Source organism: Barbus barbus (genome assembly GCF_936440315.1).
Source record: "Barbus barbus genome assembly, chromosome: 14".
Classification (NCBI taxonomy): Eukaryota; Metazoa; Chordata; class Actinopteri; order Cypriniformes; family Cyprinidae; genus Barbus; species Barbus barbus.
In genome coordinates, this window is record NC_136742.1 from 1645380 (window position 1) to 1666679 (window position 21300).

Below are 21300 nucleotides of genomic sequence, written 5' to 3' on the forward strand. Positions count from 1 at the left end.
TCTTGATAATGTCAGATAACTTTGATAGAAAGGAATGTAATGAATTTGCTATAACGTTTAATTTAAGAACACAATTAGATAATACCAATTTAACTCAACCAATTACCAAACAATGCTTTATTTTTTCAGTCTGTGGTGTAAAAAAGTCACATTAGTAATTAAAGAAAAACACTTCAGCAAAACATGCTCAGGTTAAAGTGTCTGAATAATTTTTGGTCCCAAATTTTTTATAAATTTTACTGGTAGTCCAATATATGAAGAATTTTTGGGTATAATATTTCACGGTTTACTTTATTTTGCTATACCCACTTACATAAATGAATTATAGTGTCCTGCAGCCACTCGGAAAACAAATAACAAAAATGATATCTGGTGTCTGAATACATTTTGATTTGACTGTACAACCTCTTCTAACACGCAGCATAGTTTTCTCTCTCTCTATTGTATTGTATTGTGACTGCAGCTCTCGCCGAATGAACTACCCATGCAAGGAAAATCAGTTCATTTAGATCAAAGTCTCTTTAAGACAAGTCATGTTACTCGGCGGCCATCTTTGAAACGCCTCTCGGGCATCCATGTGCAGCTCCTATCTCTTTGAGGAAACATCAAATTCTCCAAAACTGTTCACTAAGCTTACGATTAAATTTCATATTTGAGATCACCAATGAAACCGAACAACAACTATGTCATAAATATTGTTTATAAAAAGCTTATTTCTCAGGCTAGATCAGCCAGTGCGCATGCGCAGTCCTGAGCGCGCGTCTCAGAGAGCTGAACGTTTCTATAGCAACCAGGACTTCTAACGGCAGCTGCAGTGACGCGCTGACTTTATCGATTAGCGATTGGCTCTTTCATTCAGAAGGCGGGGCTTCCTGCGTTTCAGCGGCCATGTATAAACTATACAAGTGACATGTTTTGGGTATTCAATAGTCTTTGTTTAGATGCAAATAATACCTGAGATACATCCTACAATATTTATTACAAAAAAGTATTTGCTATTCAAATTATGCAGTTTTATTCTCTAGTTTTATTAATTTATCTGTTCAACTCCATCACCCTAACTGAGATCCCCAGTTTTAAATTTTTTATTTATATATAATTTTTGGAGATAAACTCTTATGAAATGAGAAAATAATCTGATAATAATATATTGTTTTCCCTTCTTACTTAGTTTGACTATTGCCAGCAGCTAATAAGTTTAATGTAGTTACAGTAGATACTTTTTATTAGTAGCTTGTAGAGTGTTTTCAGAATAAGTCTTGGAATGGGATGTCAGCAGGCCAGGTGTATCCGCTCGGAGATGTTAGGAGTCTTAGCATAATGAGCAGCGTTAAAGGCCGGAATCTTTTATTCAGACACACACACACACACACACACACACACACACACACACACACGCGCGCGCACACACACACACACACACACGCGCACACACACGCGCACACACACACGCGCACACGTGCTATTGCCCTACACCAACCCTACACCTAAACTTAGCCTCACAGGAGACTTTGTGCATTTTTAGATTTTCAAAAAAACACCATTTAGTATGTTTTTTAAGCCTTTTGAATTACGGGGACATAGGCAGTGTCCTCATAAACCACCTTCATATTGTAATACCTCTGTCATACCCATGTCATTATACACATTTGTGTCCTCGTAAACCACATAAACATGCACACACACACAGACAGACACACACACGCACACACACTCTCTCTCTCTCTCTCTCACACACACACACACACACACACACACACAGACAGACACACACACGCACACACACTCTCTCTCTCTCTCTCTCTCACACACACACACACCACAAAATATAGTAAATATCAGAGCTGACAATTTCATGTCACAAACATTTCACACATACAACAACACTTATGTAAGTCATTTACATTCAATGATATGGAAATTAAACATAAAATAATAATAGATTAATCTCTAAAGACACGTTTTGTGATGTATATTCAAATATGTTTTCATCTGTCACAGTGATATGTTTGATTTATCTGTGATAAAATTCTACTTTTGTCAATAAGTGAACTGGCATATCCAGTGTATGTACTGTAAAAACAGATTACCACTGAAGGCAGCTAGTATTTATTGTTTGTTTGTTTGTTTTTGCATCACATGCCGCAGACATAAATGTAATGATTAGGGCTGGACATTGACACGGATTACATGATTCAGTTCAGTTCTGATTTTATTTTGATTCATTTGGATATTTATCAGGTACAGCATGTCAGTCTTTCTTAAGGAAAAAACCTTCTCAACTGAAGCTGTAAACTATATAGAGAACCCTGTCAGTTGGTGCAATAGAAACCATTAAATTCAGCTGCGATTAATTTTGAAATATAATAATCAACACTTAAAAACTAACTAGCATACAAGGATTTAAACTGCACATAAGGCAGTTTTATATAGACTTTAATTCATATTACAATCAACAAAGCGTATTGTGATTATGGGATAAAAATAATGTTAAAGTTAAGTTTTGTTCATATGCCAACTGAAAACATTAAAACACAGAAAGCACAGATTAATGGATACTGTCAACCCAGCCCTTTACTAATAAGTTATCATATATTCTGTTATTTTTCACTCATTCTGTCATCTCAAGATAACTTACAAGAAACAAAACAGAGAACAGATGATAAGGCATGAGCTCTGTGGGCTTCCGTATGTGAACTTCAAATCTCTGTACTGTTCAAGCATGCTGGCATTTTCATGAATTAATCAATGCTGTGTATTTCTGCCGGCTTCAGTTCTGCACTGAAAATCAATGCACATTCAGACGGACTCCAGTTCAAACACTGTCCATCCGTCAAGAAACCCCTCACTTTTCCCCACATATGTTTTTTTTTGCGTCTGCCTTCAGTAAGGACTTTTCTCCCATCTGTGAAGCGTGTGGCCGTGTGTGCGACAGTGCTTACAGCAACACTGATCAGGGCAGAGTGAACTTCTGAAGCAGGAAGAATGGCATGTGCAGTAGATTACCTTTCCTCTGATGGGGTAATTTTTGGTCACGGGCTCTTTTTTCATGCCATGTTTTATTCATGGCTTTGGGGACCAGCTGTGGGGGGTTGGGCTTCTGTAATATATTGGGATTTTATTGTGCGGGGAGATTGAAAATGTTGAATTCAGATCCGGCATGTGGAAATAGGCCGTGGTTTATGTGTTTTTTTGCCTGAGGAAGGCCACTGTGGAAGCATGAGACGAGAGAGAGAGCGATGGCAGGCAGATGAAAGACCAGTAAAAGGTAAAACGGACCTCATACCTGCACTCCAGCATGTTCATCCAATTGGCTTTTTTGAAATTCAAATGAGGGCTGTTGAGGACCTGATAAGCACGTAGAGTCAACACACACCTTAACCACTACACTCGCACAGGATTATGGGTAATAAGGGCAGGGAATAAATATCATTATATGTGCACAACTCCACCTCTGCATGCCGAGGTGAAGTGAGTAAAACACAGGGGACAAAAGCGCATGGAGAGGATTTAAAGGGACAGGTCAACCAGAAACCAAAGCTCACTATTCACGGCGCTTGAAAAACATACAAGCTAAAAAGGAGAGCATTGGCAGAAAGTTCATGCTGTTCTTTTCCACACAATGAAAGTGTATAGTGAATACCAAATTGTAACACTACGCCACTTTGCACACATTTTTATCAATCCAATTGAATCCAATCTTAAATAAAAATTTGGCCAGTTCATAAGACATGAAGAAACGCATACACCACTCCTTTCAATGGGATGGGAAGTTCACTGGGGGAAACAATGCTAGACGCTGCAGTTTTTTTCTTTTGCTGCTATGTTTTCATTTTCTGGGTGGAAAAAAAACGTTCCTTTAAGATAATTTGAAGATATGGTAGCACTGATCCATTAGGCCAACACTTTTGTTCAGAATAAATGGCCTATCAGAGCGTGTTTCTATGACAACTTGTCCCCCATATGAAGCCATTAAAAGACCTATAAATACCTACAATATGTTAAGAGTGGAGAAAATCATATGAATGCTGAAAAGACACAAGCACCATTAACATTAATACCCAGCACCAGCAACGCGTGGTAAAGAGCTCAAATAAAGTACAGCGTGTGGCAGGAGAGGAAGTAATTTCCATTTAAATAACGTTCTCTGGACATAAACTGATAATCTCCAGGCTTTATGATGTTTGTCTGCTGGATCTGCAGACCTGTGCTCTTTATGAGATAGGCTGGGACACAGAATGTTGAGTAAACACACAAACAGAGCCTGCGCTCCTGCTGTAAAATAGCAAGCTGAGGTGTAAAGCGTTAGAAACCAGGACATTTCACACAAGGAGTTTCACACAAACATGCGCATGTCTAATAAGAGAAGGGAAACAAATGAGTGTGTGAGAAACTCAGCGATTTATTCCCCTTCTCCACACACACTCAAGGAACCTGATCAATGTCTTTCGAGACCTAATCAATCGTCTTCAACCTCAGGCTAATGGGCTTAATGACCTCTTAAAATCTTCTATGGATTGAACGTTAAAATTAAGGTTATTACAGTTGCCTTAAAAGACTCTACGAGTGCAAATCATCTCCCGGAAATCATTAGCGGACGAAGCACCACACAGAACGAGTCCTGAGGTAAAGCTGCCGGGGTGAAAATGTAGCGGATAGACTGACAGATTGAATGGAGCGCACGTGTACCAGAAACAAGTAATGATTTCTCTGGCATTCCACTAAATACTTTCAGGAGAGAAACACATACTATTCTGACAATAACAAACCACCATATTTCTTCCATTTATTCACCTGAAAAAACACTTTTTTCACTATTACATCTGAGAAGCTGTAATTCCCCAACTAATTATCCCTTCTGAGGCTCAATAACATACAATATTTGGTTCTACCAACATTTAGCACTGTTTTAGGCTACTAGTGAAATCCAAAAATGTACTCCCTTCTTCTATGGATTCTCATTAACTCATCAAGCAGAGCTTAAGCAGCTGTCAGGATTTTCAGGGAATAGCAACTTTGAGCCTGTTCGATATTATGCCACAAACACTGTTGATACAGCGTAACTGCTATTGAACTTGGAACATACTTTTAAAGTTCACCAATAGAGCTTGTAGATGCTCGACTTAAACATTTACAACTGGCTACATTCTACCATGCAACATGAACAGCGGGTTTTAAAATATAAGATCTATCAATATAAAATGCCCACTGATAAAGATAGTCTCCTTCTGAGAAATGATTCTGCTTAAATAAGAAAAGCAGAGGAGAGAGAGTGTAAGGCATGCTGCACGAGGCATGTTTATTGTACTTACCCAGAAGGCTTTCACCTTGACGGACGATGACAATTAGCGATTGGATTCATCCAATCTCACATTCTGCCACATAGGCAGAAAAAATGGGAAGCCGATGTTTCCAGAAATTGCCGATGTTCATTTGTGATGTAGCTTAATTGAAAATCGGCCTGCTAAATCGAGCATGGCATGCGTGTGGGCCTTCGGAGAGCCTGCGTTCAGCACAATCAGCACTATAACCGTACACACTCATTTAGTTCATGATAATTACAGCACCTTTTCTCTCTCGCTACAGCACAACCTTAAACCTACACACTGAGCTCAAAGTCAAAGAGTACAAAACATGCAGCCTGGACGTAAACATTCACATGCGCGCACACACACACACACACGCAAACCACAGAAAACCAAGGATTTTTCCCCTCTGCCATGATGCATATGATGTACTTTGAAAAAAGTGACACTCGAAGTGTTCTGCAATAAAAAAGATATTTCAGGGATAACTAATTTTGAATAGAGTTCTGAGAATTAAGTGTGAAAGCTAATCGCTGACCATCACAACCCGAGCGGTTAAAGATCAGTCCACATTAATGGATGTCATGCATTCAAGGATTAAACTAATAGACTTATAATTTCATTTAGAATCAGGAAAAACATTCTTTAGGCATGGGTCCTTCAATTTATGTTTATTTGGTATACTTTAATGTATTACTGCTTTTATATTAGTTGATTACAAAAAACACTTAGTCACTGGGCTAAAGAGCCAATTCACTGCATGTGCCGCAATCTGATTTCCATGAAATGTAATCTTAATTGAAATTTGGCTTCAAACGTGGTCACTCCACTTAAACTGCTTTCCTTGCTTTAATCACAGGACTCAAGTAAGCCAGAGAGAGAATCCTCACACAGCTCCATGCTAATTTTTTCCAGGTCAGCGCTTTTCTGGTTTATATCCTACTTGGCCAACAATAATGATGTTGTAGCAAGTCTTGCTCATCTCAGCCCACACACTCATCACCGGCGTACCTCAGGGTTCAGTGCTGGGACCCCTAATGTTTTCTATCTACACTATTTTCATCAGTAATATTTTCTAAACATTTCTAAACTATACACTGCTGTGTGGACCACATGATATCTTTACAATTCTGAGACTCTCTTCCTGGCTTATGTGTTTGCCATAGCCACCCACCCCCCTGGAGTCTATTATCAATCAATATACACAAGCCAGATGTTATGATTAGCCTCTTCTGACCACCTAGCCCTCTGACTCTTCAATTCTCCATCTTTACTTTTCTTTGTGGGGATGGAGATCCAATAACTGTTAGAAACAGACAACTCTTCAACCACTTCTAACATGCCACTCAAAACACAAACTATCTTATTTCCTACATGCTAGCATGCATGTTTTCTCATTATGTGGTGTAGTTAATTGCTTTGTGACTCTGTAATCAGTCGGTTAATTAATCCCCAGTGTGATGATTTGAAATCAAGTCCTGTTTAGACTTGCGTAGTTACATTCAACTGTTGGCTAGACATGGACACACACGCACACACACACAGACACATACACACACACAAGACTCAGCTTTTGTTTTTGTAGGAAACGGTCAAAGAGCTAAAATCAGATTACTTTTCCTTTTACTTCCTGTTTCAACAAACAGTGCTTCCTGTTCCTGCTGACACACTTTTTATCTAGACAGGAAAAGTCTAAAGCCACAACAATGGTTGTGTTCAGAGTAGAATGCTGTCACAGTGCTCACTGCATATGTGAAATACACTGAAGTCACATGACCCTAATAAATTGCATGTTTAATCTAGCAAGTGGCGTTCAGTTATTTTGCAATGAGTCAATGAGATGTTCTGAATCGCAGCTGTTATTAGTGACAGTTCATTCGTCACACTATAAATTAAAGGTCAAGTGAAGCACACTGCATTGTGGGATGCAGTATTCCGCGCAGCATGCTTTCTGTAAGTCATGCAAACCAAACATCTACCTAATGTTCATACTATACAGACTTGAGTAGTGTTGTACAGTATAATACCTTCTTTTTCCTTCTCTAGGGCTGCAAGTAAATAAATTAAGCATACATGAATAAAAATGTAATTGTTTAAAAAATAGTTCTTAGAATAAAAATAAAATGGATACGAACTGGTCTTGACATAAATAATACAAATAAATAATATTAATAAAATTAGTTTTTTTTTTTGTTTAAATGTGTTAATGCCCTGAATGAGCATGTCTTCTATCACATCCTATATCAAATGTGTTGAAGAGATTTTGAGGGCTGGTGTGACTCCAGAAGTGTCATTACTGCCATGGTAGTTTCACCTTTCCTTCCTCAGTGTGACAGTGAGCCGCGTCTCAACAGCGCTGAGGCAGGAGCGAGGGATTTGACTTGGAGACACACCATTTTCTCACTGTGCTTTCTCTGCTGTCAGAATGCAACCTGTGGTGGTGGTCTCCTCTAAAGTGCAGCATTGCAGGCAGAGAGTGATGGGGAGAGACGGCACAGTGAGGGAGAGAGAGAAAGCAGCAATACCAGATGTGCCGCTACATTCTGCCCTCTGGCTATCAGACACATGGGAATACGACTTTCAAACGTACCCGGACACACGGAAGGTTTGCAATACACCAATTTTGAAAAAAGGAAAAGAAAGCAGACAGATAGTTACAATTAGGCGACTGAGCTGTCTGTGCTACAACAAACAGTTAAAACAAGGCCTGCATGCTTAGAAAAGAAATGTACAGTTATTTTGACAAATATCATATCATCAAAGATTCGAACGCAAAATGATAAACACATAAAGTGTTTAATTTCTATACCATTAAGCAAAATAAATGACTGTTTTCAGACAGGTTTCCTGAACACTACAATTGGTCATCACACTCTTCAGCAGAACCACCATATTAATAATTGGGACTGAAGAAAGCATTAACATAAACAAATACACACTTCAGACATTTAGATATCATGGTTAAAGGACAAAACAGCCTAAAATCAAATTAAAACAGCAGCTCTGATGTTCAACGGGGTGTGTGAAGTTTGTCTTCATGAGTGTTCACAGTCCAGTCCAAACCAAAGTTACACCTCTTTCAGTTGACCCAAAAGTGAACTGAGTGAAACAACATCCGTTCTCTCTCAAAGTAGATCTCTTTTAGTTGTGCTAAAGCCATCTTCAGTCTAGAAACCAGTGTGCAATTAATCCCTGATAGTCTGTGTTGACGTCTGTCTGCGTTCTGTCTGAATGGTGTTGAGCAAAGGGCACTGATTCAATTCCATCTCGAGTTCACGCTTATTTCTCCAGACATCATTATAGACGTTGCACTGACTTGTACTGGCAATGTTCGACTTCTCATTTATTTAACAGGGAATCATGGGAAACATGATCAATTTGCTATTTTAGGGAAATGGCTTGGCATTTGTACCAAATAAAAAGGCAGAGATGCCTGGAACATTGTCATAATGGTTTTTCTTGCGCTGATAATCAGGAAACCGTCTCGACACATGCACGTGCACACACGGGACCCGTATTTGTGTCTACAAAAAAATGATCAGGCATAACCTTTTCCATTCCAAGTCTCACGGCCCACAAGTTCGACAGAAAGCGAATGTTCCTGAGACAGAAGATCACTGCTACTCTTGTTACTTTTCATTATGACAGAGATTACATTCTCATGACATCGGGAGGAACTGAATCTAGTTTTCATTTTCTCAAATCACAAATGAGATCATCTTAATATCTCAAATGTTTCTCCTACACAGCAATATGATTAAATACAGAGCAAATGCTTAAGTCTATGGCTTCTTAGAAGTTTCCCCTGACAAGTGTCTGCTAGAGTTTCAATATTTCAATCTGTGCTCAGATTAATCAACCAATAAGAATGACATATTATAAATATGATAATATAGCTTTAATATCAGAACCATGTCTCCTTAGGCTGACTCCCTAGTTGTTCCTCTGTTGAGTGATATCTTATTATTAGACTATGTAAATATTGATTAATGTTAAATGGAAAGCCTATTTGCAGTGACATTGGATGATAATATGCTTTAAATCGCCAATAAGCTTTAGAAAATGTTAATTGCAACTGGCACTCAGTCTGCCAGTTCGCGTGATATAACCTATTCAGTTCACTAAATTTCCTTAAGCGGTGACTAAGTTATGCTACTTTACTAGACTATACAATGATTAAATGCATTTTTACAGAATTCAATGCATCTTGAACTTTTCCAGTGGCACACTGGTAATCCCAGTATGCATTTTGTTTATTGTAATTTCATGGAAAAATAAAATAATATTGTCAAAACTGACAAAATGCAGGACATTGCTTATAACTTGTAGAATGCAGAATAAAGCTTCCAATTTCAGGACTGTCTCTCAAAATGCGGGATGGCTGGTCAACCCTTGTCTCCTAGAAAGCATTAAGATTAACTGGAAATAAACTGACATTTTGAGATTTTTGACATTTTGACATGAGATTTTTGGCGAAGTTTCATGAAAAACACCCCAGTAAATCTTACATTATATCACTTTTATACTTTCATACCACTGTCTGTTACTTTAGAGCGACTGCCTTTGAGATGAATAGGAATGCTGACGAATAGCATTCTTCTCCAGGTATTCGGGACGAAACTGGAAAATTTCAAACGAGCATGGGACGGCTCTGAGCAATATTTTGTAACTTTGTTGAGGCCTGAGGGGTGTCTGCTGAACTCAGAGCTTTCAGGAACATGGCGATGATAGAGACACACCTAATCATGAGCTCAACACACACACAGACACGAGGCTGGGAGCTTCAGCGAGGCTTTAAGTGGAAAGAATCTGTGTGTTTGGCTTGTGCTCAGACACATACAGGTGACGATGTTCGTTCAGGAAGTTACGCCTCCTCTATGTCTGCCTTTTCAAAATGCATACCCACAACCAAGATAAACTACGCTGCCAAACATAATAATATTGATAAATGTGAAATATGCACACGCCATGTGAGCTTCAGACAATATGGCTTAGCAGGAAACTAACCGACAGACAGAGACAGAGACAGACAGAGAGAGAGAAAATATGAATTTAAACAGAGCACTCGGGCAGACTGGCACCAATCTAAATGTAATTGTGTAAATTCACCGGTTCCACTCATTTCTCCCTGTCCAAGTTGAGATAAGCGTGTGATTGGCTAGAGGGAGATGAAAAAAGCCAGCGAGCGCTCCATCAAAAGCCACGTCTAAAGCAGACCTGGAAAATGTCTTTTGCCAAAATAAAAAAAATAAATAAAATATGAAAGTTCAAATGCGATTGACAGAGGAGAGGAGCTCCTGTTTGAATTTCAATCAGAGAGTGAGCGAGTGGGCCGCGCTACTGTGCCGCCACTGGGGACACGAAGCATCTCTCCCTAATGAAACCCTGCATACATACACTCCTCTCTTCCCTCTCTCTCTTCCACTCTCCGGAAGACACTCGTCGCTCCGTGCCTCCTCATATGAGCCGTATATCTGTCCTCACCGAGTCTTGCCATGGTTAATACGGGAGCCATGGAAACCCACGGAGAGAAGCGCATCACAGCGCTCAAATGAATTGTTATGAGAATACAGCTGAGCCTGAACCTCCATCTACTCCGGGGGAGCCCAAAGTCTGCATTTTGGCACTTTTTGTCTGTATTTGCATGTGTATGATCAGAGTTTGAGTGTATATATGAAATAGCACCCAAACACTTGTGCAAAAATGGACCTCCTGTATTTACACTTCAAGTGATTGTTCACTTAAAAATGAATATCTTAGGTTCCTTACCACTTTGGCTTTCTCAGTTGGGCTTTAAAAGACACTGGTACTCAGTAATATTATCGGACTGTACTGACTCAATCAGATGAGAACACAATCTGAACTGAATTGAGCTGATAGTCGCACTAACATTAGCACTGTTACTGAACTGAACTGAATCAACATGGAACTCAACTGATTTGAATAATAACACTGTAGTCTTCTGTAGAGCTTCTTACAAGCAGAAATACATTTTTGTTTCATAATTGATTAATTTTTACAAAATCAACACTGTTATTTTCATGTTTATTACCATGAAACTGCTTTGAATCTGTATTGTATAAAGTGTTATATAAACAAATGTGATTAGACTTGACTCTGGCTTTCACTGCGAGGACAATAAGAGTTCAAATATTCTTTATTCTGTTCCACAGAAGAAGCAGGGTCATACAGGTTTGAAATAAATTAAATGTTCCTTTTTGGGTGAATGATCCCTTTAAGGGCTGTTTGCACTGACAGCAATTTGCAGACAGAACAATAGGAAGTCTTTCCTTTTCAGGGAGCATTGACAATTAATCAGCTGACAAGCACTAAGCGATTGACATGAAGCGATTACTATTTTTCCTTACAACAAAATGGATCTTTTATGATCTCTGAAATTTGATAGAACAAAAAATGCAAAGTGTGCATCCCACTTTAATCACCTCTCCATACAAAAATGAATTTGTACTGGATATGTCATGACACCAAAAGCAGCGGTGGAAAGTGAGGGTTAATGTCAGCGGACTGACCTGCACACTTGGTTCTGGTGATGAGAGCCGGCCCGGCCTGACCAGTTCCCCCCTCTCCTGGTCGGGTCAGCAGCACTCGGATCTCATACTCCGTGTCGGGATCCAGGTGCCACAGCTTGTAATTGGGCGAGTTGACGGCGTGGGTCTCTGTCCAGCTTCCAGATGTCATCCTGTACTCCACCTCCTTCAGGATGATGGGGCCGTCCCCGAATATGGAGTTAGCGTTTAGCTGGATTAGCAGGTATGTGGGCCCGATGCCCAGCAGCTGAGGTGGAGCGATGGGTCTCGGGGGCTCTGGAAGAATAAAGACACATCTCACCAAACTGTTTCATAAAGACCAAGCTTAATATGATCAGTTTATTGATGTTTTCTCAAAGTAGAATCAAAAATTCAATACTTTAGTAGATCTAATTTGTTCAATTACATTAATAGTTGCATTCAAGAGCCATATTTCACACATTGTATTGAGGGTAATGCGTTACAAGTAACACGAGCTACATAGTCAGATTACTTTTTCAATTAACAACAAAATATATGTTACTTTTTCAAATAAGTAACAAGAGTTCCTTTGTTTTCCCATGTATTCACAGCTCTCCTGTCCCATGTCGAGTGAGTGAGAGCCACTTACTTCAGCCTAACGGCCTATTCACACCATGAACAATAGCTATAAAGATAACAATAAAGATATAGTACAAAAATGTTTGTTAATTTAAGGAATAGCACAGTCCACACCACAGCTATAACGATAAAGGCACGGAGAAGCAATATCGCTGGAATCACTTTCAGAACATTTTTTTTTCCAAATGATGAATGATACAAACACCCAATCAGAATCAATCCTGCTATAACGAGCTGGAGAATTTAAAGCGGCAGACGAGCGTACGCTTAGAATAAAGTGAGTGAGTGAGTGAAGTGACATACTGCCAAGTATGGTGACCCATACTCAGAATTCGTGCTCTGCATTTAACCCATCCAACGTGCACACACACAGCAGTGAACACACACACACACACACACAGCAGTGAACACACACACACACACACAGCAGTGAACACACACACACACACAGCAGTGAACACACACACACACACACAGCAGTGAACACACACACACACACACACAGCAGTGAACACACACACACACACACACACAGCAGTGAGAACACACACACACACACACACAGCAGTGAACACACACCCGGAGCAGACAATATAGTCTGCTTATTCTTAAGTCGCTGGGGTATATTTGTAGCAATAGCCAAAAATACATGGGTCAAAATGATTGACTTTTCTTTTATGCCAAAAATCTTTAGGATTTTAAATAAAGATCATGTTCCATGAAGATATTTTGTAAATTTCCCACTGTAAATATATCAAAACTTCATTATTGATTAGTAATATGCATTGCTAAGAACTTCATTTGAACAACTTTAAAGGAGATTTTCTCAATATTTAGATTTTTTTGCTCCCTCAGATTCCAGATTTTCTAATAGTTGTATCTCAGACAAATATTGTCCTCTCATAACAAACCATACATCAATGGAAAGATTATTTATTCAGCTTTCTCAATTCGAAAAACTTATGACTGGTTTTGTGGTCCAGGGTCACATATTCATTACTTTTATAGTTATCGTTCTTGGTGTGAATGGGGTTTAAGGCTTATTAATTTCAGTTTTGGTGTGGAAGTGCCTTTACAGTTGGCAAAAATATAACTTCTGGGGATTTTGTTATTAAAAAAACAATAAGCAAGCCCAGCCCAGGTGACAAAAAGTAATGCAAAAGTAATACAATGCATTACTTTCCGTCAAAAGTAACTAAGTAACACAATTAGTAACTTTTCATGGAGTAACACAATATTGTAATGCATTACTTTTAAAAGTAACTTTCCCCAACACTGCTTACATTGAGTTTTTATTGCCATTTTCCACATTCTCTCTGAGCATTACAAATAAATGTGTACCTTTAATACTTGTGTAAATGATGTTATGAATGGCCAACCTCTTTGCATGTGACTCGAGTAACAGCATCTTGCTTTGCAATATTGCTGCTGAATATTAATTAGGTGTTGTTATGTAAATATGAGCGGTCACATGTTATTGAGCTCATAGTTTCTGAAAGAGTTGTATTTCCCCCCAGTTTATTTAATTTAAAAGAGTTCTGTTTTCCATTAAACGAGCCCTTAAGAAATTTAGCACAGTATTTTCATTTTAACAAATTTTTAATTAACATTCACTGTAAGCACAATACTGCAGTGTAAAAATCAACAGGCAAAGCATAACGATACTGCAGATGCACACGCAAATGGCAGCACTATTACACCGCACCAGACAATCCAGATGGTCCTTTAGTAACTGTGTTTGTGCGTGTTTGCCGATACATTTGGCTAGACAGACAAGCAGAGAGACATCTCATCCGCACATAAAACAAGTTAGTCATCTATTTTTTACACGAGGGGAAAAACAGAGAGCATGATGGTGTTTTTCTGTGTGAGATCCTCCACAGCAGATCTTCACATGTCAAGATGCTCTCTGAGAGTCCGGACGCTGCTGATGACTCTGTGATTATGAATAAATCATCCATCATGGAGCACAGAAGAGCCGTTGACTTCAGAACAGCATCAGTACAGGAGAAGTCCTGACGAACACACTGACACTGGTTTTGGTGGCACATAAATGCTCCATAGCGCTGATACCTAATGAGTTCCTCATCAGCAACACATTCATCTTGGTGCGCCGTTTAAAGCTGCGAGACCGTCCACCGGAGCAACAGACAGCTCAAGCTGAGAGATGCTGTTTAGCATGGGACGATCAGATGGAGACACACTCCCTCTTTCCACCCCAGATGGCTCCTGAACTCTCTATTTGTTTCAGCTAATTAAGCAGCCCACATGAAGCACAGCAATAACACAAACCAACACACCAATCACACGCCTGTTGCTTATTCCTGCATGTCCAGAAACGCCTATATGATGCATGATGAGCAGATGCGATTCTCAAACTCACACATGTGGTTAAGTATATACCGGTCACGGACAGGACCTTCTGTGCTCTTAAGAAGAACTGGATGAAGAGTTGGCTGACAAGGGAGTGTGCCAGTGTAGCCAACTCATTTTTAGGGAAAGTTGCTAAATGAAGGTCGATTTGTTGCTAAAAGTTGCTAAATTACGTTGTGATGTCATTTCCCAATGACGTCATTGCATAATCACAACGCAAAATTGTCACCATCATCAAATCTCAGCAAAAATACATTTTATATATGTTAATTTAGATTTGTTTGTAAAATAATATGCATAATATAATATTAAAATATAATTCACTGTATTTTTAAATACATTGAATTATTGAACACTTACACATTTTTGAATGATTACAATTTAAGTTTAGTTTTTTTTTAATAGCTAGTAAACTAGAAATTCTACGCATTTTCCACAATTATGCTTTAAGCTGTGTTTTAAGTATATAATATGCTACACTCTAAGAAAACTCTGTAAAAACAGGGCTCAGTCTACTGTGTTAATATGAAAGGATTTTCCATATTGTTTTTTTACCTGCATTTCAAATTACGCATTACAGGTTACAATGAATAATGGATAATGTCCTGGAAAATTACTTGTATCTTTTCCATTTTCAGTGTAACTGATCAACAATCACAGGTACAAGCTACTAACAAAGTGCATCATCAATGAAAAATTATTAAATTATTAGTTATTATTATTATTAAATTCAACAATAGCACATGGCAGCTAACTCAATTCACATGATGTGTGTACAGCTATCTTTGGTTTTCTCTTTTTGTGTAATTTAGATTAAAAATGCATGCCTATTTATTGTCTGAGTCACTTATCAAAAGTTGCTAAAAGTTGCCAAATAAATAAAAAAAACTGCTAAATTTGTTGCTAGGTGCTTTTGGGAAAAAAAGTTGTTAGGGTAGTCTAAAAAGTTGCTGAATTTAGCCAAACATTGCTAAGTTGGCAACACTGGAGTGTGCACTGTATAACATAAATGTATTCATAAAGAAATTAAAACATTTTTATTCAGCATTAAACTGATCTTGTAGTGCTTGTAAAGACATTTATAATGTCAAATAAATGCTGTTCTTTTGCAATCTATTCATTGTGAATCCTGAAAAATTAAATGTTTCCACATAAATATCGGGCAGCACAACTGTTGATAACAATCAGAAATGTTTCTTGAGCAGATCAGAATATTAGAATGAAGGAGCATGTGACACTTCTGTGAGCGTTTGTGTTATGAGTTATGTTTGCAACTTACATCTCTCTCGCAGCGCTTATTTAAAAGTGCATCATGAGCAGCTGCAGAATGTTGTTTAATTCTTTGAATAAATCTGCCGTTGCTCAGAGTGTTTAAACCGTGTGCGTTCCTGTAAATGAGTGACCTGTGTAATGCGGTTTATGTCTTAATGGAATAAAGGAATGGAAGGAAGGCATGAGAGTTAATTGATTTATTGTGTGTTCCTGCAGGAGGAGGTGCAATCAGAGCCGGCGGATTTTAATACTGTAATCTGATTCCTGTGTGTGTGTGAGTTGTGTTGTGTGTGTGACACCACTAACAGCAACACTGCAAAATTACATTTCAGCAAGTAATCCAATCACAACAGCACTAATGCACAAAAGCGCTGTCCTGGCAGAGGCAAACACACACACACAGATCTTTCTTGTTGTATTGAGTCGTGTGATGACATCACCTCTGTAAACTGTGCTTTTATTTCTCATGTATTATTTTAAATGTGACATTTACCAGAGCGAGCTGGTTTTGTCAATCACTCACTGACATATAACACTTTACCATTTCCAGCTGGTTATTACAGCGCCAAATCTGTCAAGGACATGTCTCAGGTCATATTTCACCCTGAAATCAAAAGAATGAAATCAGGAAATGTTTTTCTTGCTCTTGTGCTTCATTGTGTACAGGAAATGCTGTTGGATGTTTTTAACGAATGCAGTGACTTCTCAGGGCCACCATGTGTTTTAGAGCGTTGTTCTCAGTCCAACTGAGTCACTCAATCTGTTGTCTCGGACATGGTTGATACGCTGCCTTCTTTGTGATGTAAAAGATGCAAAACACTGCGCTACATCTGCCTTTTACCACTAATGAAGTGGCTCCGGGACCAAAGTTGCATCAAATATGCATTAATGTGTATGGCTGTGCTTATTTGCTGGGTTCCTCAGAAAACAAAGCGTCTTTTTAAGAGCAAAGAGCCCCATTCGTTTGTGCTTGAACCTGCAGACGAACGACATTCATCTCAATTCATTAGAGCCAGTGACATCCGCTCTCAAACACACACAAACAGAAAACATGAGCAGAGTGCTTTTAGTGCACTAGTGTCTAAATTGGCGAGCGAATGGAGCAGTGTTTGCACATTAGCTGAGAGCGTCTGTGAGATTTGTTTGATGCTTCGCTGGCAGGTCGAATCAAGGTTATTAAACTGTCACTGGTTTTATTTACTGTATATATTCAAGATTTTAGAATTTATATAATTTTATTGTGTTTCAGAAAGTCAGTAGCAACTAAACAAGCTTTTTCAGTGCAGTTTGTACATCCTTGAGTTTTGACAGAATATGCCAAAAGTCTGCTTTGTGTGTGAGATTCTTAAAAATAAAAATGGTTTACTCAAAAATAAAAATTTCCCCTTCAGGCAATCCAAGATTTAGATGAGTTTATGTCTGTATTGGAACAGATCTGGAGAAATTTGCATCAGTGTCTCAGCAATGGATGCTCTGCAGTGAATGGGTGCCGTCAGAATGAGAGTCCAAACAGCTGATAAAAACATCACAATAATCCACACCACTCCAGTCCATCAGTTAACATCTGGAGAAGACAAAAGCTGAAACACATCCAGCATTAAGATGTTTTGAACTACAAACCATCTCTTCCGGTTACAATATGAGCTCATAATCCATAACAACCCTTCTTACATTGAAAACGTTGTCTGGTGTGAATCAGGAGAGAAATCTGCACAGATCAAGCGCCATTTACAAGCCAAAACAGTTCAGAACAAATATGTGGCTGGATTGTGATGTGACAGTGTAGATGACTTTTTATCAGCTGTTTGGACTCTCATTGTGACGGCACCCATTCACTGCAGAGCATCCATTGCTGAGACACTGATGCAGAGACACATTTCTACAAACCTGATGAAGAAGCAAAACTCATCTACATCTCGGATGGCCTGAGGGTGAGTAAACTTTCAGCAAATTTTCATTTTTGAATGAACTATTCCTTTAAAGTCAGCATGAAATGCAACACAAAAGGAGAAATTTTGAACTTTTCTATTCAGCTATACAGCTCAAAATGCACCATAAAAATACCATGAAAAGATAATAACAGTGGTCAAAATGTTTGAAGGGAGTATTATCACTGAATAATGACTTGGCTAGTTCACCCAAAAATGATCATCTGTCATCATTAACTCTCCCTCATGTGGTTCCAAACCTGTGTGACTTTCTTTCTTTGGAAGTCAATGGTGACCAAAATGTATGGTAGTATGGTTATAACACTCTTGAAAATACCTTCTTTTAGTTTGGAAAGAAGAACGTGATACAGGTTTGGAACCGCATGAGGGAGAGTAAATGATGACAAAATGATCATGTTTCCGTGAACTATCCCTTTTATGTCAGTCTGTTTCTCACACAAAGCATCATAACACTTCAGAAGACTTGGAATACAGCGCACAAGTCACATGGATTCATGTATATGATGCTGGTTTGGTGTGCTTTGTCCTTTTAAAGTTTTGACAGATGTGATTACTATAAGCTATTGTGTAGAAAAGGAGCCTCTTCAAGAAATGACTTGTTTTCCACTGACGAATAACAGCATATGTGTTCAGAACAAAAGATGACAGAATCTTCATATTTAAGTCAACTCCTTTTAGTGTTGCATTTTACTAGCATCATTTATTAATAGGCAAAAACAAACACTTATTTGTAATTCAGCTGATTAAGAATAATGTCCTTAGGTTGAACAGGGGCTTCACCACTCTTCATTTGAACCAAATGAAATCCAGCACTGAGAGCGAGACGGTGAGCGTGAATCTGTTTTTGTCAGGTGTCACTGGCTGTTTCATGCGGGTCATCCATCATGTGTGTCTGACATGAGCGAATGATAGTGATGTGCCCTGCTGTTACCCTTCCTTAAGCCCTGTCTCATCTGTCTTTCCCTCACACACACACACACACACACGTTGGTTTTTGTGGTTTATGGGGACTCTCCATAGGCGTAATGGTTTTTATACTGAACAAACTGTGTGTGCTATTGCCCTACACCAACCCTACACCTAAACTTAGCCCTCACAGGAGACTTTGTGCATTTTTAGATTTTCAAAAAAACACCATTTAGTATGTTTTTTAAGCCTTTTGAATTACGGGGACATAGGCAGTGTCCTCATAAACCACCTTCATATTGTAATACCTCTGTCATACCCATGTCATTATACACATTTGTGTCCTCATAAACCACATAAACATGCACACACACACACACACACACTCACATTCACACACACACACACACACACACACACACACACACACACACATCTAGACTGCTGAACACTGTCATCATGCAATTGGAAAAAGCATTTGCCCTCGACTCAACGTCCTATAGTCAGAAAAATAATCTTTTTCTTTGTCATTTATTTCACACACGCAGGACATGGCAGCGACGTGTTCGATCAAAGCAAGGCCGGGTTAAAAAAGAAGATTTAAAGGAAGAGTGAGAGAGAGATAAAGGGAAGGAGAATATGTGAGGGATGGAAAGCAAAAGGAAATATTTCCTGTGGGAAGCATCACAGCTTTTTTATTGTGAAGTTTTGATGGGGCTTGTGAAGGGAGAGAGATGACAGCAGCCGAGCAGAACATGGTTCAGGGACACGGCAATCTAACACCTGATGGACAGACTGATCCCTGTCTATTGCACATCAGTCTCTCTCTCTCTCAGCGCTGACAGATGTGTGATCACCACCTCTCACACACTCGGCTTCTAGGTGTGCACTCATCAATCGACCCCGAATCAACGTCTAACTCACAATAAAAGTGACATCTGACACATATGCTGTTATTTTACTGCCAAATGTTGAGAGCGCATTTTTGTAGCGTGAAAGTAGATTAAGATAACGCACGAGCGCGAATCTACGGAGCCCCTTAGAGCTCATGGTGGTGGAAAGATTTCGGGGTGGGTGAAAAAAATTTGGGGTGGGAGGAAAAAATATTTTTCAAATCTTTTGCGTTCTTTTGCAAAGATGTTTGCGTTCCCTCGCAAAACTTTGCGTTCTCTCTCAAAGCAAACATCTTTCTGTCAGCTGTGAGAGAGAGAGAGACTGATGTGCAAGTAGTACTCCAAATAAAATTTAATTATAATATTTCATAATCAGTAAGTCTCAAACGAGATGTTAGTAAATATGTTAATAGGTTTGAACTATATTTAGTGTGAAATAAATGCGTTTTAAATATATTACTTCTTTACTAGGGCATTTATTTATTTATTTAAAAAATTAATGGTTTTATTCTGCAAGGACTCATTAAATTGATCAAAACTGATAGCAAAGACATTTATAATTTTACAAAAGATTTTAAATAAATGCTATTCTTGTGAACTTTCTGGTTTGCACAAAAATATTCAGCAGCATAACTGTTTTCAACATTGATAATAATCAGAAATGTTTCTTGAGCAGAAAATCAGCATATTAGAAGATCATGTGACACTGAAGACTGGAGAAATGATGCTGAAAATACAGATGTGATCACAGAAATAAATTATAGTTTAACAGATGTTCACATAGAAAACAGCTGTTTTAAATTATAATAATATTTCACAATATCACTGCTTTTAATGTTGATCAAATAAATGCAGCCTTGGTCAGCAGGAGAGAATTTTGCCAGAAACAAACAAAAAACATCTTACTGAGTGACACTGTACAGCTCAATAAAGTGGCAAAATTCAGCTTTGTGAGAATTAATGAATATTTCCAGCTGCCTTTGGCAGTTTTGGCTAAATGCTTACTTTAGACCCAGAATGCTAGTGAGCGCACAAAGAGTGTATTTGGTGAAACCGAATTAATTATTGATGCGTATCCCCGACAGGAAGCCGATGCGTGTGACATTAATGAAAAGCAGCCCTGTTCTTTTCTCCATTCTCTCAGATTTCAGAGTGGTTGACATTTGGGCTGTTTTGGTTTGTTTGTGTTTGTTGTGTGTGCTCATCATCAGGAAGCATCAGCCAATCGCGCTTCATCAAACTTTAATGATCTGTCTTTGACCTGGTGCCATCGTCACATGCCGTGGAGTCTTTAAAATCTGCCTCGTTTCAACTCCTGATCTCTGGCTGTCTCTCTAGGCGTATTTACCACCAATCAGTCAGCGTGTTTACGACGGGGAGCCGCGCACGCACAGGAGAGTGACAGCCTGCCATCTAGTCATTAGAAAATCACAAGAAGCAAACAATCATCGTC

General features: G+C 38.8%; 1 protein-coding gene across 4 annotated transcripts in view; it reads right to left on the bottom strand.

The window, feature by feature from the left end:
* The window catches only part of LOC306880534 (receptor-type tyrosine-protein phosphatase kappa), a 222949-nt gene that overhangs the window by 82846 nt on the left and 118803 nt on the right, over positions 1-21300 (bottom strand). For all 4 annotated transcript variants that reach the window (XM_079434105.1, XM_079434103.1, XM_079434104.1 and 1 more), the window contains one exon: positions 11837-12130. In XM_079434105.1, the coding sequence (XP_079290231.1) occupies positions 11837-12130 (294 nt within the window). The remainder of the gene's footprint in view (positions 1-11836; positions 12131-21300) is intronic.